Source organism: Pelobates fuscus, chromosome 13 (assembly GCF_036172605.1).
Source record: "Pelobates fuscus isolate aPelFus1 chromosome 13, aPelFus1.pri, whole genome shotgun sequence".
NCBI lineage: Eukaryota > Metazoa > Chordata > Amphibia > Anura > Pelobatidae > Pelobates > Pelobates fuscus.
Window position 1 is genome coordinate 83,747,903 of NC_086329.1, and position 19,958 is coordinate 83,767,860.

General features: G+C 42.1%; 1 protein-coding gene across 1 annotated transcript in view; it reads right to left on the reverse strand.

Annotated features, from left to right (window-relative positions):
* Positions 1 to 2,926: 2,926 nt before the first annotated feature.
* THBS3 (thrombospondin 3) overlaps positions 2,927 to 19,958 on the reverse strand; it is a 74,621-nt gene continuing 57,589 nt past the window's right edge. Inside the window, exons 17-23 of the mRNA XM_063439396.1 lie at positions 18,835 to 19,028; positions 18,576 to 18,754; positions 12,944 to 12,992; positions 12,067 to 12,263; positions 7,513 to 7,685; positions 4,351 to 4,490; positions 2,927 to 3,605 (exon numbers count right to left, since the gene is read on the reverse strand). Of these exons, the coding sequence (XP_063295466.1) occupies positions 3,547 to 3,605; positions 4,351 to 4,490; positions 7,513 to 7,685; positions 12,067 to 12,263; positions 12,944 to 12,992; positions 18,576 to 18,754; positions 18,835 to 19,028 (991 nt within the window). The 3' untranslated portion in view covers positions 2,927 to 3,546. The remainder of the gene's footprint in view (positions 3,606 to 4,350; positions 4,491 to 7,512; positions 7,686 to 12,066; positions 12,264 to 12,943; positions 12,993 to 18,575; positions 18,755 to 18,834; positions 19,029 to 19,958) is intronic.

Here is a 19,958-nt window from a genome sequence, read left to right on the forward strand (position 1 = left end):
TGTAATTATTGCATGAAATGTTTAAGACAGTAATTACTATGTTTAGTATATGTTTTCTGGTAAAGTGCTGATAATGTACTATGTGTTCATCTGAATTTTGGCACACCTAAAACACGTGGGATTACATGAAGCTTCTCTACCATTGCATTCAAGGACTTTTTAATTAATTATTCTCACATATTTATATTTGTATTTTTCAATCAGCTGTAGGCATAGCATTGTAGTATTCGTTAAATCTTGATATTGTGTTTAATAATATATGAAAACTTTATAGTTACGATTCTCACACTGCTCCATACAACAGATAAACTGTACTATATTCCTGGTATACTATATGATAAACACACTATTATTTCCCAAGTGTGATATATAAAGTTGCACTGTAGTCTCAGGTTAGTGCATGGTATAATGTATTGTAAATTGTTCTTGGAGTCCTGAATCATAATTATACAGCATAATTATACAGCATGCTCTAAGATGCTCTAATTCTAATGTTTTGTTTCCCTCTCCAATCCATAGTCACGATATAATAAGTTGCTATGTCATTTTCTCAAGCTATTCTATACATTCCAGTAGTGCTTTAGAATACTTTTATTGCATGGCACCCTATTGCATTATAGCACTGTCTACTTATTCTGTATTTTATTCCAAGTGTCCTGTAGAAGAGCAGAATTATTCTATTCCAGGGGTGCCCAAAAGGTAGATCCTTACATGTTGTGGAACTACAACTCCCATGACGATTTGCATGCCTTCAGAATGACAAAGCATCATGGAAACTGTAGTTTTAAAACCTATGGGGATCTACCTTTTGGGCACACCTGCATTATTCTGTCCCAGATGAGTAATGTCAATGTGTATGGACACGGTATATATATATAAAAATTAACATTGTATTTTCTATTCTAAAGAAGAGTCTAGTTTACATTATATTTCTTTTTTTTTTCTTTCTATTCCCTATACCAGAAGTAGGCAACCTTTGACTTTACGTGAAACTAGTTAATAGTTACTATATATTGGTCCTGGCAGAGAAATTGTGCTGATAATATATCACATATACAGTCTTTGCCATACAATTGATAAGGAATTTGCTTTTAAGGAGTTAGAACATGATGCTACTATTTACTTTACATGGCAGTGGAACCTGTAATATCTGTTCTGAGTTACGCGATGCAGGATGTGAAGAACGAGCTATGGGTTTCTGGGGATACAGAAGGATCGGGATGCTGTGCACTGTTGTTCTGTCCCCTTCCAATATTGCACTCGTCCCGGCCTCCTGCGTCCCTGGGCCACTCATCTATAGCATCTCGATTATGGTCTGATCATATGCTCTCCATAGCATCATATGTCCCCCCTCTGCCAGTTCTTCCACCAGCTTCAACATGATCACATCTCCCCCTCCATCCATCACTATTGCCATCTAGCACCTCACCCATTCTTTACTTGGTTTACCTCATTTTCATACCACACATCCATAACACTCTGTGCAGTCTGTTGTCCACCCTCTACAGCCCTCATGTTATCATTTTCCAATATCTATATTGCACTGATTTTTTTTTTTAAGCTCAGCTATTACTTCCTCTATTGTAGCGTTTAACATACAGCGCATTGACCTCATGCTTGTAACTCGCTGATCCTCTTTCCCGCACTCTAAACGCTTCCCTTTGATACTTTCATTGTCTAAGCTCCTTACACACCCCCTCTACCTCCATTCTATCTCTTCCTTTATTCGCCAACCCTCTTGCGTTTTCTATTCTAGCGCGTCGCTCATCCTTTACTGCTGCATTCCAGGTCCTCGCTCACCCTCTGCTGCCCCCACTCCAAAAACTAAACCACTCTCTGGTACCTTGTTTTTTTCTTTGTAAGACTCACTATTGCACTTCACCCACTGTTTACTCCGCTCTTAAAAAAAGGTTTAAAAATAATATCAGAAAGTATTACTTTACTGAGAGGGTAGTGGATGCATGCACTTCCAGCCTTCCAGCTGAAGTGGTAGAGGTTAACACAGTGAGGGAGTTTCAGCATGCATGGGATAGGCATAAGGCTATCCTAGCTATAAGATAAGGTCAGGGACTAATGAAAGTATTTAGAAAATTGAGCAGACTAGATGGGCCGAACGGTTCTTATCTGTCGTCACATTCTATTTTTCTCTTCTAGCATTTACCTTCCCTTCCCAAGCACAGGGGTAGGCAACCTTTCACACTCCAGATGTTGCAGACTTCATCTCCCATAATGCTGCAAAAGCATTAGCAGAGATATAGTTCACCACATCTGTAGTGCCAATGGTTGCCTACCCCTATTATAGCACCTCACATCTCACATTCAATGCCCTCCCTTCATTTACTCAATTCTTGCACGTCTCCCTACTTCTACAGCCACTTCATCCATCCACAGACTCTCCCTCCCTACAGCACATTGTCTACTCTGCTGTACCATTCTAACTCGTCAAGTGCCTAGTTGCATAGTCGATGTAATTTATGCCCACCAAACCATCCATTACACACTGTGCAGTATCAGGATGCTATCCTTTCTGTATTACAATGCATCAGTACATTTCCTTCATAGCTGTAGGTGTCAAACATTATTCTCTACCACTTATGAGGATCTGGCTCCTTTAACCTAAACATATTTTCTTCTCGATGTATTGAAACACCTTTCAGTAACTTTTTCCTACATACCACTCCTTAGGTGACCTTCACATACTGTTTCATAAAATGCAAACCTAATAACTAAGCACTTCCTAAATCATTCAGCTTTTTCCTAAAACCATACAATATATATGCTCTTATTTTGTCAGGACTAGACCAACTTGCAGTATAGTCTAAGAACCGACGTACGAAGAGGATGCTCAATTTCTTGACGTGTCTTTATAGCAGAATACTTTTTAAAAAAAGCAGACCTATAGAACAGAGCACAAGATGTCACTCACTAGAAAACCATTCTGAACTTTATGAAAAAATTGTAATGATTTTGGTCACAATGTGACATATTAATCAACTGCACAGTGGAGGAATAAAATTTAAGCAACACGTAGAAACAGCAACCATTAAACCGTAAAAATGAAATGTCCTCATTAAGCTTATCAGTTCCATGGATGTGTATAGATTATGGCCCAAGAGTCTTTGTCAGCCATTTTGTTTGCATGACACATGAGCTTTGCTGCTGAGTAAGCTTGACTGGTCGATTGGGGAGTCCGTTATAGTTATTTACACTCTGGCCAATTTGAGGATTAGTGAATGCTGTCGCATACTGGTATTGAAGAAGTCAACCTCCTTAGAAGGTTAGTTCCTGGGATATTCATACTCAACTATAGGGTAATAATTCCCAGTGCCAGTTTGACAAGTTCTCTTTGTGCTTTTTATGAGGAGATAAGATGTCCTAATTCATGGAAAGCTTGTATAAGATCCCCTCTACTGTGCCCACCTAGGGCACTGTAGGAGTCTGCCATAGTCTGTGGAGCTTTGGTTCAAATGTCTGGTACAGTATGGTGATGGCTCTTAGGGCACAGACTCCAAAAGTTTCGATAGTTTGATAAATGATGTATGTCTGCTACTCTCTCCCTTCCAGGAGAATCCGTCTGAATGGCTCGAAGTCCTCTGGAGTTGTGTCTGTTAAGAGAAAGATTATACTCCTCAATATATTTATCTGCATATTACAGACAAGTTCTGACCCTGAAAATCTTTTCATTTCTAGATCACTGAAACTAGTCTTCAACCAAGAACTTGCGCTTCAACTCATCGAGAAGTTGTAAAAACAATTGCTAGCCGTAGGAGAGCTTGAGATGGTTAAAGGTATTCCCAGAAAACTAAATCCTGAAAAACACCCGGGATTTTATAAAAGGCAGATTAGACTGGGCAGTTGGCTTTCACCCATCAATACAGCCACTGATTCTATCTTGCTAATTATGTGACATTTAAATATCTAATTTATTTGGCTAGAGTAAGAATGAACCTAATATGTAAGCAGGGGAACTGAATATCATGGCTTTTGGGTTGTCCTTAGTATAATCATGTTTCCCCTTATTAGCTGACTTCCCATGTATCTGCCACAACCAGCTGTATATGTGTGGCCCTCAATACTTTGTGTTAAAATAGGTCATCTCATGTGCCCTTCAGTAGAAATTTGCACCAATATACAGACCACAGTATCTCTTGGCATTACAATAATGCTTGTATGGTCCGTGCAACACCTCACGGTCACCACCCACACATCACTAATCATCATCACATGTATTCACATAGCCCTTGCTATTCCATCATGTAGCACTTGACTACACTTGCACTTCACCAATACTTGTGTGGACTGGAATATCCATCACTATAACCAACTACACCACCCTTTCCACAAACTTACCATTACACCGGTACTGCAAGTTGGACCAGATGATATTTTCCTGGGAAAAGCAGAAGACCCCCAGTCGACCCCCTCTCATGGTGGTGTCAATGATAACTCCAGAATCAGCCACCAGGTCTACGCCTTCATATAGCTTTACCCTGAGTGAGAGAGGTAAAAACCCCATTAATCCTTGGCTGAGGACCCCAGAACCCCACAGAAGGACCCCGACATAATCCACCACCTTCAAAAATATGTAATTCATATTAATTCATTCAGTCATTAATAGTACAGGTAACTGTAGAAACATTAGAATCTGGGCAAGAAAAAAAAAAGTGTGAATGAGACATGTTGGTGCAATTCCTCCACCTCGGTTCTGATTTAGCAGTTCCCTCTGCATGACCTCACTTTCCATAGTGCGGGGGGGAGAAGGGGGATACACAGAGGAGGGGATGCTAATTGGGAAGCACAGCACGGGGTCACTGCCTGGAATCAGTTCCCAGACCCAGGAACCCGCTTTCTTTCTCGGGCCTATTGTTCCGCTTCTTTTCATTTGAAAAGATCTTTCCCTCGATCACCGCAGCATTCTTAACTGGGATTGAGTTGCCCTGGCAATGTCCATCTCCCCGCTGACATCACCAGCTTAACAAACAAAAAAAAAAGTGGAGCAATGCTCTCCCATTCCAGTAAGTGAACACCCTCTGTAGATTTAGTGGGGAAAGAGGGGGGATAACTCCTGAGACTCTGGAATGCAAGTCTTTTGTGAAAGGGAAAGGAGATTCCATGTAAATCTTAAGGACATTGTACACCAGTTTGACAAAGTTGAACTTGCAGAGTAATGAGAGCTAACAGTCTCACTGTATTATAACGAGTTGGCTGTATGTCAGTAGGTTACCGAAACGGGCTTATTTGGAAACGTGAGAATTGTCAGGAATTAAAAGTGAATTTAAAGGGTTATCCAACTACCATGACTACTTCTGCTTTTGGAAGGAGTTTGTATGTACAGAATATCCGCTTGAAATCCTGTACGTGGGCAACTCAGAACTCTGCTTCGGGCTGCCTAATTTAAATTCTGCGTAATAATAACATCTGTCAGCACGCGCTGCACATTGGAGACAAATGTAATGAGATTTTCCTTTGCAGGTAAATTTTAATCTAATAGGTTTTCTTTTTTATTTAATAAGGGAAGTGGAAAAGATCAATCGCTTCCATTAGAGCATAACGCAAAAAAAAAAAATTAAGTTGAGAAAATAGTTCTTGTAACCATTTAAAGGGACACCATAGTCACCATAACAACTACAGCTTAATGCTTTTGTTCTGGTGAGTATAATCATTCCCTTCAGGCTTCTGGCAGTAAACTCTGTGTTTGCAAAACTTGCTAATAAATTCTAAACCATCTATTAAAGCAACCCACACAAAAGTGATAAACAAAAGAAATAGTTTATTACAACCTGGCACTGATAGGACTTGCAGTTCACATTTTATAGGTAAATCCCCTCCACACAACTTACCTTATAGGGACACTATAATAGTCACCAAAACAACTTTTGATTAATGAAGCAGTTTTGGTGTATAGATCATGCCGCTCCTGTCTCACTGCTCAATTATCTGCCATTTAGGAGTTAATTCACTTTGTTTATGCAGCCCTAGTCACACCTCCCTGCATGTGACTTGCACAGCCTTCCTAAACAATTCCTGCTTGGCGTACCTAATGTTTAATACTTCCTTTATTGCATAGTCTATTTAATTTACAATTTGTTATCTCCTGCACTGTTAATAGTCTGCTAGACCCTGCAGGAATCACCTGTGTGTAATTAAAGTTACATTTACAGAGCAGGAGATAAAAATGTCTAAAGTAAGTTAACATCTGATTGAAAATTAACCCTTTTGTTCATGCACAATGTGTCAGTCACAGCAAGAGGAGGTGTGGCTAGGGTTGCACAAATAGAAACAAAGGTAATTTATCTCGTAGATGGCAAAGAATTGAGCAGTGAGATTACGGAGGCATGACCAATATAGAAAAACTGCTAAATTAAGCTAAAGTTATTTTAGTTACTATAGTGTCGCTTTTACGTCCTATTTTAACTTTCCTGCTAACAGCAACATAGTTAACTGCGATAAAAAGTAAGCAGTCAGGGGGCGGACACCAACAGCCATGATGATAGGACACATATCCAGAAAGCTTTGGGTAAATGCTGAAAATTAAGCAGTTTGCCTTATTGCACGCATCCCACGATTTTAACTCTACTAAACTGAAGATACACTATTTTGTGTTATGGTGGAGTGCATCCAGCTGCTCGTCCAGTCGTGTTCAACAGATAGAGAGTGGGGCAGACCTGTGGCCTACTAACTAACGTGTGGGAGATGCGTCCGATCCATGCGCCAGATGACAATGTTTCTCCGAGGGTCTTCCACTGTTCTCTCCCCTCCCCCCCTTGCCGGTAGGGGTTATCCCTACATCTATCTCTAGTGCTGCAGTAAGTGCTTGCCAGCATCCACAGACAGGCTGAAGTCACCTTGTCCTTTGCAACATGGTGCACGCCATGAGTGTGGACAGGATGTTCCAGGATTTTTGGTCCAAGTTTGAAGGCTATATGAAGGTATCTGGAGGTGAGGCTTCCCTTAAAGGGCAGCATGTTCGGAGTGAAAATTAGGTATGATTTATGTTGCTAATGTGCCTGATATGCTTTTGTTGCATACTCATAGTAATACTATTTAACTTGTCATGAGGGAAATTACCTCAATAACCTCAATAAAAAAAAAAAAAGTACTTTAGAACTAGTGACCTTTTAACATACTTAAAGGGACACTATAGACACCCAGACCACTTTAGCTCACTGAGTGCAGTGTCCTTATTGCCCTTAGTGCTGCAATGTAAATCTACCAGACAGCCACTAGAGGAGTTTCCTGGATGTTAACAGACTTTTGGTCCAGTAACTGACTCTGGGCGTCATCACACTATGCATGAGGACAATCAGTGTTCCCTCATAGTAAAGCATTGATTTACTGCTTTCCTATGAGGAGGCCTAATGTATGAGGGACATCTGTGCTGGGATCAGGTAAGTAAATAAAAGGTTTTTAACCCTTTTTATTTACCGCGGCAGGAGGGGGGTGGCAGAGGGAAATAATAATAATAATGTATGTGTTACTAAATACCTTGCAATATTTAAATTGTCAGTTTACCTGATGTAGCCCACTTGCGGCCTGTGCATTAGCTGCCATCTGTATGAAGTCTTATCCTTCCAGCCTACATTCCGTGGGTCCTTCCACAGCAGCCGGACTTGGTCATGAGTATGGCCTGTGTTCCACAGCGCATTCCGCAGTTGTTCCCCAGGGCCTGTTTTAGACTTCACAGCCTGAAACCAAAGCAAAAACAAAACTGTACGAATTATCAGGCCCTAATGCATATTGAGCCCGTTTATAAGTGGGTTTAAGATTGCATGATGGACCTGGAGAATGAGTGTGTCTGTTCTTGGGTTTGCAGTCTCAGAAGATTGGAAATCAGAGAATGTTGTGCCCATTCACAATAAAGGTAATAGGGAGGAGTCGGGCAACTATAGGCCAGTAAGCCTTACTTCAGTAGTGGGAAAAGTGATGGAAATCATGTTAAAGGATAGGATTGTTGAACATCTAAAATCACGTGGATTTCAAGATCAGAGACAACATGGGTTTACTACAGGGATCATGCCAAACTAATCTTATTGATTTTTTTTGATTGGGTAACTAAAATAATAGATCATGGTGGTGCAGTAGACATTGCTTACCTAGATTTCAGTAAGGCTTTTGACACTGTTCAAATAGAAGGCTTATCAATAAACTGCAATCTTTAAGTTTGGATTACAATATTGTTGAATGGGTAAGCCAGTGGCTGAGTGACATGCAACAGAGGCTTGTAGTCAATGGAGTATATTCAAAGCAAGGTCTAGTTACTAGTGTAGTACATCAGGGGTCTGTACTTGGATCCATTCTCTTTAATATATTTATTAGTGATATTGCAGAAGGTCTTGATGGTAAGATATGTCTTTTTGCTGATGGGTTGATGTTCCAGGATGGTTGATGTTCCAGGAGGGATAAACCAAATGGCAAATTATTTAGGTAAACTAGAAAAATGGTCAGAGCTGTGGCAACTGACATTTAATGTGGATAAGTGCAAGAAAATGTATCTTGGACGTAAAAGCCCAAGGGCAGGGGGGGCGGAGCCAGCAGCCGAACGGAGCGGCCACACTTTCCCGAGCTCCGAGCTTAGGATCTACAATATTGCTGTAAAACGGCAAAAACAGCACCAGTACCCAACCTCAAGCGGTCACACTGCTACCTAAGGGGGCAATGGGTTGAAAAAACAAGAAGCAAAGAGCGGACAGAGGCCCCTTCTGCCACGATATTGGAGAGATGCTGCAAGGCCCTCTAAGGCCAGCATGGGACAAGATGGCGTCGGGAGACGATGGCTCCTCGTACTCCTCTGAGGATCTCTCCTACAACACTCGGGTAGGGACCTTGAGCAGTTAACCAGCAGCGCCAAAAGCCAAGCCACCGGCTGCCGGAGACCCGGTCACAGCCGACCAACTTAAGGATATGCTTTCTGAACTGAGAGCGAACATAGCAGCGGACATGGCCCCTTACAAAGACGCCATAGACGGGGCCGTGCACAAAATAACCCTCCTGGAGGCAAAACAGACACACAAGACTCAAGGCTCACCGCGGTGGAACATGCACTGGCGGAGCTCCAGCAGAAACAAAGAGCCACAGCTGACAGAACTGAAGCCCTGGAGGAGCGCAGGAGGCGTACCAACCTGAAAGTACGGGGAATCCCAGACTCGGTGAGCTCAACTGACTTACCACACTATATACGACGCCTGCTTAACATCCTACTGCCGCCGAAACATGCCAAAGCGGTCAGGATCGAGGGCATGTTCCGACTGCCGAGGCCGACGACTGCACCAGTGGAGGCGACGTCAGACCTAATAATTAGATTTCAAACCTTACAAGACAAGATCTTGATCCGTACAGCAGCCCGCGGGCACACTCCTCTGTTATTCGAGGGATCAACCCTATCACTGTTCCCGGACCTCACCAGAGGCACCATCGCATGGCGCAAGACCCTACAGCCACTACTGCAGAAACTACAGGCAAAGGACATTCCCTACCATTGGGGGTTCCCGAGAGCCCTGTCCTTTACCCATCAGGGCGCGACATACAAAGCTTCGAATTTCCAAGAGCTGGAACGTCACCTGCAAGGCCTGAACTTGAACGAACCAGCGAAGACAGCCACAACGATTCTGTTGGGAATGAACCCCTCCACCGTACCGGAGTTCACCCCCCGCACCACGCTACGCAAAACACATGCCAGGGAAGAAACCTGAAATTTAACGCCCTAGTAGCTGGATTTTTATTCCCATGTCGGGCCCAAAGATGGACTCCACTGCATACTGAACTCAGATTTAAGCTACCGCAAGTTGTTATTGTTACTTTCTTTTACTTTCGCTATAGTTTTCCTATGTTCCTCCACCACAAATAGTTGACCACCTGAGGTTACGTTCCCTTAAGGCTCGTGACAAGGTCTATAATGCACCCTTAGCAACTGGGGTTCACACTGGGGACCATACTACGGACCACCCCTACCCCTATCCCCCCCCCCCCCCCCCCCCCAGTCAAGATGAATAGATATTACACTTTCATTTTCAGGACGGGGTCCTATCCATTCACTCATATAGGGGCTCTCACATACTGGCCGCCTAATTTAATGAGAAAACTTACTGAGAACCCCTAACATGTTTTCTCACTAGCACAACCTTGTGCCCCTGGGGATCTCGCTAATAGACACCCCGAAAGCCCATAACCAAGGCCACACTAATCTCACTCTAACAACTCGGTGGGTATAGGCTGAAAGGGGAATCCCTACAGGCACACAGTGCGGGACCATAGCCGCCGCCTCACGCACCCCATGAGACAGTACTACCGCTAGCAATACCCTACAGCCCAGACACTCGCCTAGCGGCAAACACACCAGTCTGACAAGACACTTGGTAGCTCACCCGTACTGCCCAGACTCCAAGCCAGGCTCCTACTCAATCTTGGTTAATGGTTAAATAATAATAATAATAATAATAATGGTTAAACTACTATATGACAAACGTTGATCTACAACTTTCCGTTCAACTATTGAACGACATGCAGCAGTGAGTCCTTAGAATAGCGTGTTTAGTATAAGCCTTATTTTAACGCTCAGTACAACATGCGCACCAGAATAGGCATGTCTTGCAATACTAATTATTATTATTTTCTTATGTTATTCTTCTAATGCCATTGTTTTGCATCACTCATGAACCTGCTGCATGTTCACACAACCTAGATATCCCTGACCAGCATGATCGAAACTGCATGTTTAGCCTGTGACATTACAACAAAAAGTATAGCTAGAATAGTATTGTTAAGCATTAATAGTTTTTTGTTTTTATTCACTTTTATTCTTCACTCTGCCATTCGGGCTGTATAGCACAGCCCGAACACTCACTTATTTACCGAATCTACTTAACTGATACTCTTCAAGTCTGATGATCCTTATGATTGAAGCACCGGCCTAGTTTTTTCAAGCAGACTTGTTTGTTCCAGCACTCAAAACACTGCAGTAGTATACAGCAAACCCACCTAATTTACGCATATGCTAACCTACTTTGCAGTAACACTTCACCATTGTTAAGCCTGTTATGTTGATCTTGCTTATACTTTATATCTTAAAAAATGTGCACACACTCTTGCCAATGTTAAGCCTGTATGTATACATATAAGTTCGCTGTTGTGGCGTTTGATACTGTCATGTACCTACCTGCACAACAAAAATAAAGAATAAAAAAAAAAAAACAAGGGCAGAGTACAGAATATTTCATAGAGTCCTAACCTCAACATCTGAGGAAAGGGATTTAGGGGTAATTATTTCTGAATTAAAGGTAAGCAGACAGTGTAATAGAGCAGCAGGAAATGCTAGCAGAATGCTTGGTTGCATTGGAATACATTGGTTGTATACTCATGCCATTGTACAGAACACTGGTGAGACCTCACTTGGAATATTGTACGCAGTACTGGAGACCGTATCTTCAGAAGGATATTGATACCTTAGAGAGAGTTCAGAGAAGGGCTACTAAACTGGTTCATGGATTACAGGATAAAACTTACCAGGAAAGGTTAAAGGAACCTAACATGTATAGCTTGGAGCATAGACGAGACAGTGGGGAGATATGATAGAAACGTTTAAATACATAAAGGGAATCAACACAGTAAAGGAGGAGACTATATTTAAAAAAAGAAAAACTACCACAACAAGAGGACATAGTCTTAAATTAGAGGGGCAAATGTTTAAAAATAATTTCAGAAACTTTACTGAGAGGGTAGTGGATGCATGGTATAGCCTTACAGCTGAAGTGGTAGAGGTTAACACAGTGAGGGAGTTTAAGCATGCGTGGGATAGGCATAACGCTATTCTAGACTTGAGATAAGGCCAGGGACGTAAAATGTATTTAGAAAATTTGGGCAGAATGGTTCTTATCTGCCGTCACATTCTATGTTTCTATATTGATGGATCCAGATGATGTGTGGGGCTGTTACTGGGATTGCATGATGGACACCGCATAAGTAATGCTAATATTGGGAAGTGGATAGAGGAGTTTGATTGACCAGTGGAGGTAGTGGTTAAGTGGGGTTTGGTGGCGCAGTGGATTCAGAGGATGATCAGAGTTACCTTACCTTAAGTTGCAGGCCAGGCTCAGCCACGGCTTTGAATGGGGTAGCTTGCCAGTACATCTGCTCTGTCTGCTTCCACATGACTACATAAAAGCTTGAGCTGTCCTGGTAACTGAAAATAAATCCAGCGTAGTCATCGTCTGTTACTGTATTCACATGGAAGGTGCCCTCGAAATCCACACCATTAAAGGCGGTATAACCTGCGAGGACATGTACAGATATTATAAGAAGTTGCGACAGAAGAAGCCGCAGTAGATGGGAGGGTAATTCATAACAGGACTTAACCCATCCACAGCGGCACAGTGTCACCACTCAAATAAACTCTACTAAATCTAAAAACAAGGTAATGTATAGTGAAAACGCAGAAACAGCTGCCCTGATAGATTTTTACATCTCTCCCAGAATGCCGTTCAGAATGTGCATTATAAGCACAGATATTGTCCATTTTCAAGATTTTAAGTGGCTCCATTTGCAATGATCTGCAGTTTGACAGCTTCTTTTTATGAACAATCAGAGTGACTCATTACTCAGCCACGGACTGAGCAGCTTTACTGGTCTAAGGTTTTTTTTTTTTTTTTATCAAAATATGCTTTATCATTGGTCGATTTTTTTTTCCCCCCAGAAATATATTTGAAACTATAGTGGTGAGACGCCCACCTGTACGTTAATGAAATGCCATTGTCATGTAATGGTGTTGACGGTGTTGGGGTAAAACACTAACCATTTACTGGTCCCATATACTCAGCGTATTGCGTGTCTTTTACAATAGTGAATGTGATATAAAGCAGGCATTGTGAAAGGCATAAAGACAGATTGAGAAACCATGTGGTTTTATAAGAAGAATGTATTCTGAGCGCAGTGTGCAGACGGGAAGGCTTACCTACTGCTAGACCTGGGTCACTGTTCATTGTTTGCACAATTTCCATACCCTGGGGACAAGACATAAATTTCAGGTGAGATCACTAGTTATAGGCATTTAAAAAGGCATTCAGACAAACCCTAAACAATTTAGTAAATTTACTCTAAAGAATATATGCATGTGATTTGTTTTGCATGTTTTCTTTGAGGGCATATGAAACCTTGGCTTGCAATATTTACTCTAGTATGTGCAGCTAACACTATATATAAACTTAAAGTAACACTTTTGTCACTAGAACCACTAGAGCTTTATGTATTGGTTCTGGTGTCTATATGATTTCCCTGCAGGCTTTTCAATGTAAACGCTGCCTTTTCAGAGAAAAGGCAGCGTTTAGATTACTGCCTAGTAACACCTCTAGTGACAGTAAATCAGACTAGAGGTTCGTTCAGTGTCTCCACGCACTGCATAGAAGCGCTGAACACTCCACATAGAGATGCACTGATTCAATGCAACTCTATGAGGAGACTGATTGGCCAAGCTGGCGTTTTGCCGTGCATGCACAATAGCCTCCCAATGCTTTCCTATGGGAAAGCTCCGGATTGGCTAGATCAGCAAAACTAATGATCTTACACATGGAGGCAGAGCCAGCTGCGGTGGGACTGGTGCAGCGTGGGAGAAAGGTAGTAAAAAGGAGTAAAATCAGCATGAGCGGGGCTCGTCACCTAAACAGCCACACCAGTATTATAGTGTCAGGAATACATGTTTGTATTACTGACACTAAAGTGTTCCTTTAATGTGGCTGTCTAATCACAGACTTCCCAATGCAGCTCAATTAGAAAACTTTGCAAGGCAGGTGCTCTGAGTCTGAGCAATTGCTGCATCTTGAGTTTAGCTCCTCTGAGCTAACCAAACCAGGAAGTAACAGAACCGACTGACAGCAAGAGCAGTGTAACAGGTTGTTTTACAAAATTTAAAATAGATTAATTAAAATTGGACACTTGTTATTCTACCTATTTAATACTAATGGCAAGATATGAATTCCTGGTTATTTTTGGAAAAATTCTTAAAATACCGAGTCCGGATTTTGAACTCTGAAAAGGACCGTAGACCTCGGCGAGTGGTTGATAGTACTGGCACAATAACATTAACTTGTGAGCAGTGGCTGCTGGGAGATGTGATGGTTTAATGTTGGATACTGGGCCTGTAAGGTAAGGACAATGTAAGGTATGCATGAAAAATTTAATTATTATTTACAAAGTAACAATACATTTTGCAGCTAATCAATTGTGACTAAGAGTGCTATTAGATGGAAAGGTGTAAGTTTATAGTGAGTGAAGGGAACCAGAGATTGCTGGAGACATGGCTCTGCATCTAAACTAGACGGTGCTAGCCGTTCAATTACAACTGGCGAAATATCCTTACACTGTGCCCAGTACTAGTGTTATTTAACGACAAGGCTGGAAATCTGCCATAAGCGGTTAAACACTCCTTTGTCCAAAATATAAGTATACATGCATTTATTTAGCCGATCTACCCCCAATGAAAACATACATTTATGTATTTATGCTTTTTTTTTCTTTGGGATATATCTGAAAATTGTCTTTCTGGTTGACCGCAGGAGTATAGCAGTTTGCACTGGCACAACAAAATAAAAAGACATGGGTCCTCTGGTTCCCCTTTAAAGCCAGGTTTAAAAAACAGGGAGGGAGATAGCATTATGCAAGGAGGGAGTCTGAGTGGTGTAAGCCTCTAGGGGGCGCAATTCCAGACAGCAAGAAGATCTCTCTTTGTGGGTTTGTGGACTGGAGGGAACAGCCTGCAGCCACAAGGGGGCAACTTCTTGCTCCTTCATTTCCAAGAAAATAAATAAATTAATGCAAACAGCTCAGTGTAGCATTCTGCTGCTGGGCAACTTCAGGAGGAACCTGCCTGGAGGTTCATGGTAATTCAGCCACATTGAGAGCCAGGCATGGCAGTTTATTGTGGTGGGTGCAGAGAAACAAATTGGCCTTGTGTAAAGTTACTACAATACATGGGTTGTTCTTCCTGGCTGAGATTCTCCGTGTACACAGGAACTGGCTGTAGACCACAAGGCTGCACACAACCAGATCCTGTTGTCTAATGTTTATATAGCTATTGCCTCCGCCATGATACTGAGAACTAGACCGCACTTTAGTGCTCAAAAATATTATATTGAAAAAATTCTAGCAATTGTGTTTTAACCTATTGTGTACTGTGTACAGTTATATGTGTATTTTAACACTGGCAGTGTTTGTATCTATTTCCCATGCCTATACTGTTTGCTTCAACAACCTACCTGCACTGTGCTGTGGCTCCTTGTCTACTGTATATATTATATAGTGTGTGGCCAACTTGCCTGAACATTGTATGCATGTGTGTGAAACATTTTGCTTAAAGTGACACTACAGTCACCTAAACAACTTCAGCTTAATGAATCAGTTTTGGTGTATAGATCATGTCCCTGCAGTCTCACTGCTCAATTATCTGCCATTTAGGAGCAATATCACTTTGTTTATGGAGCTCTAGTCACACCTCCCTGCATGTGACTTACACAGCCTTCTTAAACACTTCCTGTAAAGAGTCCTCTAATGTTCACACTTCCTTTATTGCAAATTCTGTTTAATTTTGTATTTGTATTTATTACTTGTCTTCTTTATTAAAACTATAACAAGCCCATTTAGATAACATACTTTACAAAACATAAAAGCCTTAACCCTTACATCCAACTCCGGGTATTTTTTGTTGCATTTACATATAGCCCCAAATTTCGGGCAATTTTCTATACTAATTATGCACATCTTATAAGCGGCTAAAATCCTTGTGTCAAGAAATTGGAAATCTGTTAAAGTTCCAGTTTGGGAGGTAGTTAAAGAACAAGTGGTATATCAGCTAAAGATGGAAATGGGTATAGTTAGAGAAAGAACAATGTTGAAAGATTGACTTTGTAAGATACAACAGATTTAATGAGTACATTTTGTAATATGCAGTTTAGTTATGTAATTACCCTTCTTACATTGGTACAAAATCCAAATGAATGGTTAAGATTTAAAATAAGTATATAATTTTAAAAAAGGTATAAGAAGTCTCTTCCATCTTTAGCCTCTATTGCAGGATCTCAAGGTTAAGGGTTAATTAAGAATTTCTGCTCTGTTAATAGCTGATTAGACCATGCAGAAGCCTCCTGTATGTATTTAAAGCTCAGTTTACAGAGCAGGAAATAAATTGATGTGATGTGATTGAATATAAAACCATTTTGTTTTCATGCAGGCTGTGTTAGTCACAGCCAGGGGAGGTGTGGCTAGGGCAGCATAAACCGAAACAAAGTGATTTAACTCCTAAATGGCAGAGAATTGAGCAGTGTGACTTTGGAGGCATGGTCTATATGTGTTTTGGAGGATAGAACTATTCAAGGGATAATCCACTGCCTAAATAAAAAAATCACTATTTAATAGATATACCCTATTGCAAGCATGTCAAACATGCGGCCCACAGTGAACATATTTGCGGCCCGCCTGCCCTGGGGCCGCTTTCAGCTGTGGCTGCGAAAAATATTTCCTGATTCTTGCTCTCCCGTCCACAAGAGGGCAGAATGGCTGTGTGTCTGCTGAGCAGGCCAGAGAAGTCACTCCCCCTTCACTCCTGCTCCCAGTGCCAGAGGAGCGTCTGGCCTGCTTCAGCAGGGCTGGAGCTGGAACTGCAGGACGGACAGCAAATTGTAAGGTAGGAGAAGAGGGGCATGGGGGCAGTGTATTCATTTGAGGGAGGGAGGGGACCAGTGTGTTAAATTGGGGGAGGGGGTCAGTGTGTTAAATTGGGGGACGGCAGTGTGTAAAAGTGGGGGGTAAGGCATTGTATTAGTTTAAGAGAGGGAAGGGGCAGTGTATTAAATTGGGGAGTGGTGGCATTGTATTAATGGGAGGGAGGGTGCAGTGTATTAATTTGGGGAAGTCTGGGGCCATTGTATTAAATTGGGGAAGGGTGGGCAGTGTATTTATTTGAGTTAGGGAGGGGGGCAGTGTATTAGAGTGGTGGGGGGCAGTGTATTAAAGTAGAGTGGTGAGAGTGGGGGGAAATCTATTCAGTTAGAGTGGGAGGGAGGAGGGGCAATGTATTATTTTGGGTGAAGGGGGCAGTGTATGGTGGAGTGGATGGGTGAAGGGAGGAGGGGTATTGTTGGATTTGGGGGCAGTGTATTAGATTTGAGTGGGAGGAGGGGCAGTGTATTAGATTGGGTCTGCATGAAGGCGCCGAATGCTTTCCATGGAGATGCTGATTGGCCGTGCAGCTTTTTGCCACACATGCACAATAGCCTCCCAATGCTTTCCCGTAGGAAAGCATTGGATTGGCTGAGATAATCAGTTTTGATGATCTCAGCCAAAGTAAGGAACACACTCATAGGACTTCAAAATTTCAGTTCCATTACCAAACATTTCTTAATATGTCAAGGTAGTTGGACTGAAATGTTGTTTATATGCAAATGCATTTCTTAAAATATATTCGCTCTTTTGTTTATTTTGAAGCCCTACGAGCACGAAGACGTCCAGTGTCAGCTAGGCAACTTTTTTTTATACTGTACTTTTCTAAATAAACCTACGTTTCTATGGAAACTGAAGTTTTTTGTGGCCCACATAAACGTAAACTTTGTTTATTTGGCCCGTCTTGCATTTTGTGTTCTAACATTTTAAATGCACAAAGACAGACACTAATTTTAGGAGTGTGGCCAGGGGTGGGACCTTTCTGGGAAATTTAGGTGACTTCTGCCACTAATAATGACAGACTGTTTTCTTAACACATCTACCGTAGTTTAAAGATACATTACTGTTTTATTTCTGTCGAGCTCTGGTATACACTCAGACATCAATATGGAGCTCTTAGAGAAGCAGGGACATTTCAATACAAAAAAAAGGGACAGAAGGACTTGGGCCCATAAATAAGAAACTGTCCCTCCTAATTAGCGACACTTGGAAGGTCTAGTATATCTGAAAAGATCTTGCAAAAGCTGCAGATCTCTTGTCTGAAGCCTTTGCAAGCCCTCCTATTCCCAGAGCAGAATTAACAACAAAACCCAATCCTTGGCAGTCACAGAGAGCCCATTAAGTAGACAGGAACTTTGGAACCATGAATTTGATAGGCTGCCCATTAACCATCGCTATGTGAAGAAAGAAGTGGGTGCAAACTGATAACCTGACTAGGGCCTTGTAGGAGCCTAATCTTCTCTGCTTCTCCTTCCTCACCCAGAGTGGCTGTCCATTCACCGACATCCCAATGCAGCTAATGAGAAGCATTTGCAAGACACATACCCACAACACACAAGGAAAGTGTATTTTTCAATGCTTCTCTATGAGAAGCATTTGGTTGGTTGAAAGTCTTCAAGATTGATGATTCAAAGTGGACGGCGGTGAGGAGTGTCTTGGCAATGGAATATAGGCACGTTTACTTGCGTTATTATAGGAGGCCCTAAATCTAAGTAAATTAGCTTTCAAAGCAGGCTTAAAAACATAGTTATAACGATAGTGTTCTTTTATGAGTTTAGGAGCAGCACATTAGTTCCTTGTCTAGGGCAAATAAAAATACAGAAGGCAGACACTGTACCATGATACATAGTTGAGTTTCCGGGTTCCTTTGACTGTACCTGATTGAGAACAACCCAGTTGGGATCTATTTGAGCATCTCCTTCAGGATCCAGTATGACTGTCTGATAAGCCCTGAAATCTGTTAATGTGACCTCTGCACTCTCTGGACAAACATCTAGAGGATCAATCACGGTGTCGTTATCAAAGTCTTCTTCACACACGTCACCAATGCCATCCCCTGCCAAGAAACAGCACAACACATGGGAGTCAAAATCAATCTTAATGGCAAATACCTGACCTGTGGATCCCCCAACTCACCATCTGTGTCCTTCTGATTAGGGTTGTGAATTAGCCGGCAGTTGTCTGGTCCGGGAGGATTATAATCAGGAATGCCATCATTATCATCATCCTGGTCACATTCATCCCCTATCCCATCATTGTCAGAGTCCAACTGTGAGCTGTTAGGGATGTCGGGGCAGTTGTCTTTAGTGTCTTGATGACCATCTCCGTCCCTTAGGGATATGAAGATTGTAAGCTCTAGAACACGGAATCCCACCATGCTTTGCACTGAAATAGGTCATTGAGGGTTAGCCCCCTGTACAGAATTGCAAATATCTCTGGATGTGCAGCGTTTCAAGCAGTAACATTGCACATACATTTTCCTACTACCACAACCACTTCTACCTGCCAAAGTGGTCATGGTGGTTGGAGTAACCCTTTAAATATTTCTAATAATCACAAGTAGACCTTTGTGGCTAAATAATAGCATGTTTCCTTGGTTCCCACTTACATGTCATGTCTGTACACTATTTACACTTGCCTCCCGGGTTGTTAAATAATTAGGTGTCAACTGACCCTTATTATTCTACTCCCGTGTCTGTCTCCCTCCAAGTCAACGGCGTCACCATCACCTCTACCTCGCAGGCTCGCTGCTTAGGTGTTCTCTTTGACTCCGACCTCTCCTTCACCCCTCATGTCCAGTCGATCGCCAAATCCTGCCGCTTGCATCTCAAAATCATAGCTTGCATCCGCCCCTATTTAACACTAGACGCGGCTAAGATGCTGGTCCATGCTGTTGTTCTTTCTTGCCTTGACTATTGCAATCCTCTTCTCAGTGGTCTTACGTGTTCCCAGATTGCACTGCTGCAATCTATAATGAACACGGCTGCGAGGCTCATTTTCCTGTCCGCCCGCACCTCCCACGCCTCCCCCTCTGTAAGTCCCTACATTGGCTACCAGTTAGATATAGGGCTCAATTGAAGATTCTGGTGCTTGCTTACAAGTCCCTACATAATCCTGCTCCAATCTACCTATCCTCCCTAATACACAAGTATGTCCCGTTGAGGCCCCTGCGCTCTGCTGAAGTTCTACGTCTATCCTCTGTCCGTACTCCCACATCTGATGCTCGCCTCCAAGACTTCTCCAGGGCTGCACCTTTTCTG